This window comes from Caloenas nicobarica, chromosome 10, assembly GCF_036013445.1.
Source record: "Caloenas nicobarica isolate bCalNic1 chromosome 10, bCalNic1.hap1, whole genome shotgun sequence".
Classification (NCBI taxonomy): domain Eukaryota; kingdom Metazoa; phylum Chordata; class Aves; order Columbiformes; family Columbidae; genus Caloenas; species Caloenas nicobarica.
This window is the reverse complement of record NC_088254.1, coordinates 23,576,480-23,585,482: the sequence shown is the minus strand read 5'-3', so window position 1 is coordinate 23,585,482 and position 9,003 is coordinate 23,576,480. Positions and strand designations below refer to the sequence as shown.

The 9,003-nt window shown below is 62.6% G+C and overlaps 1 protein-coding gene across 1 annotated transcript; it reads left to right on the top strand.

Moving 5' to 3' along the window:
• The first annotated feature begins 904 nt into the window (after positions 1-904).
• Positions 905-8,767, top strand: AP3S2 (adaptor related protein complex 3 subunit sigma 2). Its single transcript, XM_065642029.1, has 6 exons — positions 905-1,463; positions 1,665-1,756; positions 1,842-1,953; positions 4,175-4,246; positions 7,462-7,569; positions 8,056-8,767. Exons 1-6 carry the CDS (start codon positions 1,395-1,397, stop codon positions 8,182-8,184), a joined length of 582 nt encoding a protein of 193 aa, XP_065498101.1. The 5' UTR covers positions 905-1,394; the 3' UTR covers positions 8,185-8,767.
• Positions 8,768-9,003: the final 236 nt, after the last annotated feature.

The window sequence follows — 9,003 nt, the reverse complement described above, 5'->3', positions numbered from 1 at the left end:
GGAGACACGAGGCTGCAGCCGCCTCAGCCAATCAGCACCGTGGGCCAGGAGCACCCACAGCGACTTGCAGCAGAGGATCAGAAAGTGTGTGCAGGTCTCAGCCAATCAGAGGTGAAGCCCAGAGAATCTCTGCCCCGATTGGAGGCCGAGCCAATCGCTGTCCCGGATTGAACACCCAGCCAATCGCTGTTTCTGATTGGAAGCCCAGCCAATCGCTGTCTTTGATTGGACACCCAGCTAATCCCTGCCCCGGATTGGAGGCCGAGCCGATCCCTGCCCCGGATTGAACACTCACGGATCCCCTCATCCCCTGGTGCACGCGGGTCCCCCCGACTCGGCAGAGGCCCCACCCCAGTGTGTCCAGTGTCCCTTGTCCCCTGCGGTGTCCCCGCAGCCGGCGGCCGTGTGGGGTGCGGCTCGTTAGCTGCCTGATGAGGTGTCCTGGGTGGGACCCGGGAGCTCAGAGGCTGGAGCACAAGCGTGATGGGAGCGGCTGAGGGAGCTGGGGGTTCAGCTGGAGAACAGGAGCTGAGGGGAGACCTTCTGATCTCTGACCTGCCTGAAAGGAGCTTGGAGCCAGGGGGGTCGGGCTCTGCTCCCCAGGAACAAGCAGGGAGCGGGGCTGAGGCTGCGGGGGGTCAGCCAGAGCCCCGGAACGGCCCCGCTGGTGCCGGGGGGCAGCGGCCCCGCCGGACCGGGCTCTGCTCCGGCCGCACCGCAGGCCCTGCTGGTGACCTTTGACCCCGCACAAGAGTCTCTGCCGACACGGGCGGTGGCGCTTTAAGAGAGGGCGTGGCCTGCCGCTGAGGGGCTCCGCGCGCCCTCGCGCTCCGCCGCGGTGTGGCCCCGCGCGGCCGCCGTCGCTCGGGCTGGCGCGCCCCCTGGCGGCGCAGGCGGGCGGCGGCCCGGCGTCGGTGCGGGTGCCGGTAGCGCGGTGCGGGCAGGGGCAGCGGCCGCCCGGCCCTGGACCTGCCCGTGCTCTGCCCCGGTGCGGGCCGCGAGGAACGCCTGCCGCATCCCCGGTCTGCCGCGGTGGCTGTCGGGACAGGCCCCGGTGCAGCAGCCCGGCCCCGGGAGCCCCGGGCCTTGGCGGTGGGACAGCGGCTGCGTCCCCGCCCGTTCACCGCCCGAGCGCGGCTCTGACCGTGCCCCTTCCCCGGTCCCGAGCCCCGGTGCTGCGCGGTGGCCGCGGCCGGGTCCCGGCTGCTCCGGGCCGCACGGTTTCCCGGCGCTGCCGCCCGGGCTCAGCCCACCGGGCCCCGGGGGCCGCCCCGAGCACCGCCCGCCGCCGCCGCCGCGTTTCCGGGGCGGGCGAGGGGTTTCCTGCGCGGAGGCTGCGGCAGCGACGGCCCCGGTTGTGCCCCCGGCCCGGCCCGGCCCGGCCCGCCGCCGGGATGATCAACGCCATCCTGGTGTTCAACAACCACGGGAAGCCGCGGCTCGTCCGCTTCTACCAGCACCTGGTGCGGCCCGGGGCTGCGGGGCGGGGCCGGTGGGGAGCGGGGAGCCCGGGCCCGGTCCCTCGGGGTGTCCCGTGGCCGGGTTAATCCCCACGGCTGTGCCCTGGTGCTGGGGACCGGTGCCGCCAGCGCACGGTGTCCCTCGGGGCAGCGGGGACAGCAGCGGCCCTGGGCCCACGGGTGCCTGTTCTTGCCCCCGGGCAGGCGGAGGAGGTCCAGCAGCAGATCATCCGAGAGACTTTCCACCTGGTGCTGAAGCGGGACGACCACATCTGCAACTTCCTGGAGTGCGGCAGGTAACCCCTGCCCTCCCACTGGGGTCCGCGCGGGGCTGTCCCCTCGTCCCCCCGCAGCCCTTCATCTCTCCCCGTGTCTCCGCAGCCTGTTTGGTGGCTCAGACTACAAGCTGATCTACCGGCACTACGCCACACTGTACTTCGTGTTCTGCGTGGACTCCTCGGAGAGCGAGCTGGGCATCCTGGACCTCATCCAGGTCGGTCTGTGCCGGGGTTCCTGCCCGGGGGCGGCCGCTCGCTCAGCCCCGTGCGGCTGGCGGCACCGTCCCCCAAAGCGCAGTCCTTGCCGAGTGACCCAGCCCCAAACCTTTGGGGTGCATGTTGTGTCTGTGGCATCTCTGTACTGGCTCTTCTGGCAGTGACTGAGGAGCCGTTCGGGGCTGCGATGGGGAGCGGGATCTGCCCACGCATTAGCCGATGCACAGCTCCTCCACCTGGAAGCAGCGGGGGAAGTCAATCTGAATTAATGTCTTTAAAAAACAGAATTACAGAGTCATTTAGGTTGGAAAAGACCCCTAAGATTACTGAGTACAACTGTTAATCGTGGAACCACAGAATACCAGATAGGAAAGGGCCTCATCTGGTCCAGCCTTCCTTGGCACAAGCCTGGCCTAGGCCAAGCTGGCCTAGTACCCTGCCCAGCTGAGTCCTAAAGTGTCTCATGTTGGATAGCCCACAGCTTCCCTGGGGAGATTATTCCAATGATTGATTGTTCTTGTTGTGAACAATTTTGCTTTTGTGTCCAGTCGGAGCCTCCCCAGCAGTAACTTGTACCATCGCCCCTCGTCTTTTCCACGTGACTCCTTGTACAAAGGGAGTCTCCAGCTTCTTTGTAGCCACCCTTGAAATACCGAACACGATGCTGAGGTCTCCTGTCTCAAGGCTGAACAAGCCCAGGTCTCTCAGCCTTTCCTCACATTGCGGCTGCCTCATTATTGGATCATCTCTGTGGCCCTTCCTTGTCCCCTCTCCAGCCCATCCATATCTGTTTTGCACAGCAGGGACTGAAACTGAACACAGGATTCCAGCTGTGGCCTGACAAGCACTGAGCAGAGCGGGATGATGCCCTTGCTGCTGCAGCCCAGCATCCCCTTGGCCTTTTCCACAGCAGCAGCACCCCGGTTGCTTGTGGATCTGCTTCTCCCCCACATCCCTTCCCCAGAGCTGTCCAGATCCCAGCCTGTGCTGTACTCCTGGCTTGTGTTTTCCCAGGTGCAGCACCTTACACATGTCCTTGTTGAACTTAACAAGGTTCTTGTCACCCACTCTTCCAGTCTGTCCGGTCCTTCCTGCGGGGTGGCTGTTCTGACAAGGTGTCCGTCCCTTCTGATGTGCCCACCCCCCCACCCAGTTTGGTGTCATCCGCAAACAAAGTGTTAACCCAGCACTGCCAAGGCCACCACTAAACTGTGTCCCTAAGAGCCTCATTTCTGTGTCTGTTCAACCCCTCCAGGGATGGTGTATCCACCACCGCCCTGGGCAGCCTGTTCCAATGCCCCACAGCCCTTTGGGGAAGAAATTGTTCCCCAGATCCAACCTCAACCTCCCCTGGTGCAACTTGAGGCCGTTTCCTCTGGTCCTGGCGCTTGTTCCTGGGGAGCAGAGCCCGACCCCCCTGGCTCCAAGCTCCTTTCAGGCAGGTCAGAGATCAGAAGGTCTCCCCTCAGCTCCTGTTCTCCAGCTGAACCCCCAGCTCCCTCAGCCGCTCCCATCACACTTGTGCTCCAGCCCCTTCCCCAGCTCCGTTCCCTTCTCTCAACTCACTCCAGCACCTCAGGGCCTTTCTTGGCATGAGGGGCCCAAAACTACAAGTGCGTTTTAAAAATTGTATTCAAAAAAATTGTGTTGAAAATTGTGTTCAAAAACTGTGGATTTGTAATGTGACCTTTGGTAAATCCAGCTGACAGCCGGTGTTCAAGAAGAGACCAGACAACGTGCTCAGACACATCGTGTAAATTTTGGGGTTGTCACATGCAGGGACAGGACTTAGACTCGATCATCCTTGTGGCTTCATTCCAACTCAGGACATTCTGTGAGTGTCAGCACAGAGCTGGCAGGAGCCGCCTGCCCTGCTCAGTCACCTGCTCTGTGCTCACACCGTTCCTGTAACTCGGCTCCTTTCTGGCTGTTCGGTCAGCCCTGCCCGGCACACGGTGACCAGCCCGCACTGCAGTGGATCAGGACACCCACACCCAGGATTTCCCCCAGAAATGTTTGGGTGCCCTGGGGCTGCCTGTGTGTGCCTTGGGAACATCCCTGCCTGGAGGGAGCTAGGGTTGCTGAGCAGGTTTTGTCCCCTCTGGAGTGACAGCCCAGGGCACAGTGGGTGGTTGGGGCTGCAGGTTTCTATGCCTGTGGGGCTGTGTGGGAAATATCTCACTGTGGTCTCCTGCGCTGACCTTCCTTCCTGCACCCCAGGTGTTCGTGGAAACGCTGGACAAGTGCTTTGAGAACGTCTGCGAGCTGGACCTCATCTTCCACATGGACAAGGTGGGTTGTGGGCTCCGTGTGCTGCTTGGGCCAGCACCGCTGTCCCCTGTGCCCTGCCCTCCACAGCCTGCACGCCTTGAGCTCAGGAGCCTTTCAGAGGGGCCGTTGGTGTGTTCGGGGTCGCTTTTTGGGGAGAGGATGGAATCCTGGGTGGAGAAGTTGTCAGCGCGGGGTCTTCTCAAGCTGCTCAGTCCTGTCCCCTGGGAGGTGCGGTGCTGGGCTCTGCGCCGACCCTCCATGGGGACTCCGTTGCCGCAGGGCGGCTGCTCTTGGCCGTGGCACAGCGATGGGGTGGGCTGGTGGCTGCCGCTGGTGCTGGGTGACCGTGCGGCTGAGTGACAGGGATCCGTGCTGGGGCTGTCAGGCTGGTGCGGTGGAGCTGGGCAGGCTGCGGCGCTGTGCCCGGTGTTTGCCTCTCTGTGCCCTGGGACCCCTTGGGAGTCCTGGGGACGTTTCACTAGAGCTGCAGGAAAAAAGAGGAAAAGAACAATGGGAATGTTTGGAACACAAAGTGTTTAGTAAACTTCAGTTTGAGCCACAACCTTTAATGCTTCCTCTTTAGCCGGACAGAGTTTCTGGGTGGAAACTCCTCTTTGATCATCTTATAGATCGAGCTGAAGATAGCCAGGACTGAGCTTGGAGAAAGGAGAGACTCAGCTGACTTGTGCTGCTTGAGTGCTGGACTTGTGTTGCTGTTGATAAGGGTTTTCTTGCTTTGTTGAACACAAAGCATGCCAACAAAAAGAGGAGTGGGAAAAAATAAGGCTGCAAAATGTTCCCTTGCTGCTGGCAATTCCAACTTGTGAACTCTGGCAGAGAAATGCAGTTAGCAAATCTTCTTAGAAGGCAATCTGGATCAACTGGAGGCATCAGCAACTGCTTAAGTAAGAATTTGATTTCATAATTTGCCTGGCGGTAAACTTTCAGAAACGTTACAACTGATTATCTCATCAGCAAAGCATTCTTATCAAAGTGGGCAACAGGAGAGGCAGAAGGAAGGAGAACCTGTGGGGAGCACGTTGGCAGCCGCCCAGGTCACCTCTGGCCACATCTGGGCCAGGACACGCTCTCGGCTACTGGTTCTGTGGCGTGACCGTGACCCCTGCAGCCCCTGGGCAGGGGAGATGCCCCTGTTGCTGGTGGGTTTGCCAGCAGCAGCGGGGTTGCCCTGGCTCTGAGCTCTCCTGCCAGCTGAGGGGTTCAGTGGGCTGGGAGCCGGGAGGGGTTCTGGCCGGGGAGCCCCTGGGCTCGGGTACCCCGGGGCTCTCCGGCGGTTTTGCTTCCTGTCCTGTGCTCCCACTGCTTCCCATCCTCAACTTCAGACCTTGGCCACTATCAACTGGTCCTTCCCTCTCTCTTTCCGTATTTGCCGTGTATTTATTCCCTAGATGTGCTCATGTTGGGTGCCCGTGCTCCCAGGAGCTGGGCTGTGTTGTGGGGGTGCTGCAATCCCCGGGGTGTCCTGCAGTCCCTGGGGTGTCCTGTTCCCGCTCTGTCCCCTCGCTGCCAGGGCAGGGCTGTCTGCGCCGCGATGCCCCCGGGGGCTCTGCCCCAGGACTCGGCTGTGCCACAGGCTGAGCCGGGCACGGTGCCGTCCCCGCGCTGGCACAGGGACTGCAGAGCTGGGGACCTCCCGAGGAGAACAGGAGGAACGAGGCCAAGGTCAGCAGGAGGCGGGAGTTTGCTGAGCAGAGACTCTGGCTGTGAACACCCTGACCCCAGCGGGCCCTGGCTGGGATTTGAGTGCAGCCTTGTCTGGGTCCTGGGATTTTCTGTTCTTGCCTTAAGATGCACCTTGCACTCATGTGCAGCACAGAGTCCGTGAAATCGGAGCTGCTGGCGGTTTCAGGTCCCTGCTCCTGCCGCGAGCAGCTGGATGGGGCTGTTGGGTCTGCGGTTCTCAGGCACCAGTGGCACCAGTAACACCAGTGCTGTCAGGCTGTCAGCTGTGGAAGAGCTGCAGGGATCCCTCTTTCACAAGGGGAGGCTGGAGCCGGGGGCCTCAGAGGAGGCTCTTGCAGCCCCTGCTCGTGCTTCATATCTCGGAGAACGTGGGTTCCTCTGGGCAGCTGCAAGGTCCCAGAGAGGACACGGTTCGTTTGGGAAGTGATGTGTTTCTGTTTGCAAAACAAAACTTGCTTGGGATTTCTGCCCTCTTGGTCTTGGTCCAACTTGTGCCGAAGCCAGATCTTGAAGGAAGAATGTTTCCTGCAGCCCAGATACTCCCCTGGTGCGGGAGCTGTGGCTGGTGTGGTGTCCAGGGCTGCGCTGGGGACAGCGATTCCAGCGCTGCGGGGTCCTAGGTTGGTGCTGCATCCCTGTGCGGTGCTGGTCCCGCACACGCTGCCGCTGTCAGAGCAGGACGGGACCGGGGAGCCCTGCGGGATGTCACGTTCACCCTACACACAAAGCTGGGTTTCCAGCACATTCTCTGGCGTGCTTTATTTTTCACAGCATTGCCCTGGTAGTGTTTCCCACAGCATTTACAAGTATGACATGCCCTCATGAGGCCATAAAACAGTATAATAACTTAACCATCTTCTAGTAACAGCCTATTTCACAGAAGTAACCAGAAACCCATAAATGCATTATCTGTGTGTGGTGGTTGCTGGGAGCTGCTGACGTGGCAGGAGCCGGTGCTGGGCGGCAGGGCCGGGGGTGCTGCACAGCCCGGCATGGGGCTGCCCGTGTTTTACTGCTTTGCAAACCACGATGGGCCCTTCCCGTGCCACGCTGGGGGTGTCGCTCCCCCCGGCTGGGGCTGCGGGAGGGAGCAGCTCGCTGCCCCGTGTCAGCCATGGACCCCAGCAGACTCTCAGTAGTTCGGTGCTTTTTGTGTGCATGTCACAGTCCCGTCTTTCCTGAGAGAAAGTGAAGAAGGGCTGAGCGGAGGTGTTGAGGTGGTCCGGCCAGGCTGGGCCAGCACCGGGTGGGACCTGGGTGCTCCGGGCGCTGTGCGGTGGCTCTGGCAGGTGACGTTTGCCCCCTCCCCACTGGCTGGTGTCCTCTAGAGCAGAGATACAAGCAGTAACTGGGGCCGCTGGACCCCCACGCTGAGGACCGTGGCCTCCTGCTGCCGGGGCTGTGTGGGCTGAGGCGGGGATGGGGTTGGATTTTGGGTCTTTTGGGGAAATTCCAGCCCTGAGGCGGTTCCCCAGCTGCTGCACGGTGAGCGGGGCTGGGTTCATGGGTTCACTGCTCCCGTCCCCCGGCAGGTCCACCACATCCTGCAGGAGGTGGTGATCGGCGGGATGGTGCTGGAGACCAACATGAACGAGATCGTGGCGCAGGTGGAGGCGCAGAGCAAGCTGGAGAAGGCGGAGGTGAGTGGCGATGCCGCAACTGTCCCCACGGAGGCCCGTGTTCTCTGGGGTGCCATGTACAGGGTGTCCCCAGTGTCCCCAGTCTCTGCCTGAGTCCTTGGGGAGGGGGCTGGGGATGTTTCAGGAGCGTAGGGAGCAGCCCGAGTGTGGCAATAGCTGTTCCATCAAGGTTAACAACCCGAGGCCTTGAAAGGTTTATTGCCCCTGTTTGTGCTGCTGTGAAGATGCAGCAGGGACACACCACGGTGTCCCCGCCGCTCCCTGTCCTGCTATTGATAGGCCGGGTCCATCAGCGGGCTGGGAGGGATGCGGGGGCTGCTCCCCTGAGCTGTGCAGAGGGACACGGCCGGGGGCTCGGGGGGCAGAGCAGCCCGGGGCGGGCTCGGTTTGGGGATGCTCCTGCAGCAAAGTGTGGGGCTGAGCTGGGAGCAGGGGGCTGCGGGGCGAGGGGCTGGAGTCTCTGGTCACTGTCCCTTCTGTTGGCAGGGAGGCCTCTCGGCTGCTCCTTCCCGCGCCGTGTCGGCTGTGAAGAACATCAACCTGCCCGAGATCCCCCGCAACATCAACATTGGAGACATCAACATCAAAGTGCCCAACCTGTCACAGTTCATGTGAGCGTCCCGTGGCGGGGGCTGCCCTCACCTGCCGGCCACAGCCGGGGCTGCCTGGGTACCAGCACTGGGCTCCGCGGGGCTCCCCCAGCCGGGCCTCTGTCCCTGTGGCACACGGTGGGTCTGGGGTCCTGCGGGGGCCGGGCTGGCTGCAGCGGTGGGCAGGGCAATGGGACTCAGCAAGGGTGCGGTGGTGCTGCCCACCTGGCTGTCCCCTTGGGCCTGGGCTCTGTTCTGGTGTCCCCACAACACGGGTGGCTTTTTGTCACCCCCTCCCCCTGGGTGCGCAGCCTCTCCCCTCGCCGTGGGGGGAAGAGCCGGGTCCTGCCTCTCCCAGCACTTCTTGGAATGTGGAAATGCACCTGTAGCTGGTGGCTCCCGGCAGAGCTGTGGGTTGTCCTCTCCTCAGCCTCCTGGGACTGGGCTGTCCCCTGCCCCACATCCCCGTGTCCCCACACCTGCCCCAGCTCTGGCACCCCAGGCTGGGGTGGGGATCCATGGGGGTGCTCGTGGGAGCTGCTGTGAGCTCAGAGCCAGGCAGGGACTGGGCTGGTGGGTCCCTGTGTCCTAATAAACCATCGTCTGAACCTGTGTCTGCTGTGGGTGCTGCTGGCCCGGCCCTGGGGGGAGCCCGGGAGGGGCTGGGGGACACTGCACAGTGGGGTCTCTCGGCCGGTGGGGCTGGAGCCCGGGCTGCTGCGTGGGGGTGAGAAATGGAGGGGTCCTGCAGCTGCTCAGCCTGGGCTCCGGGGCAGGTCCCTGCCTGCACTCTGCCCTCCCCGGGCAGGCCGAGGGGGTAGCGCGATGGCCCCGCTTGGGCTGT

Bases quoted from the DNA above. Each gene is read 5' to 3' on its own strand.
- AP3S2 (XM_065642029.1), top strand. From the start codon at position 1,395: ATGATCAACGCCATCCTGGTGTTCAACAACCACGGGAAGCCGCGGCTC. The intron at 1,757-1,841 runs GTAACCCCTGCC...GTGTCTCCGCAG, and splicing joins AACTTCCTGGAGTGCGGCAG to CCTGTTTGGTGGCTCAGACT. The intron at 4,247-7,461 runs GTGGGTTGTGGG...GTCCCCCGGCAG, and splicing joins TCATCTTCCACATGGACAAG to GTCCACCACATCCTGCAGGA.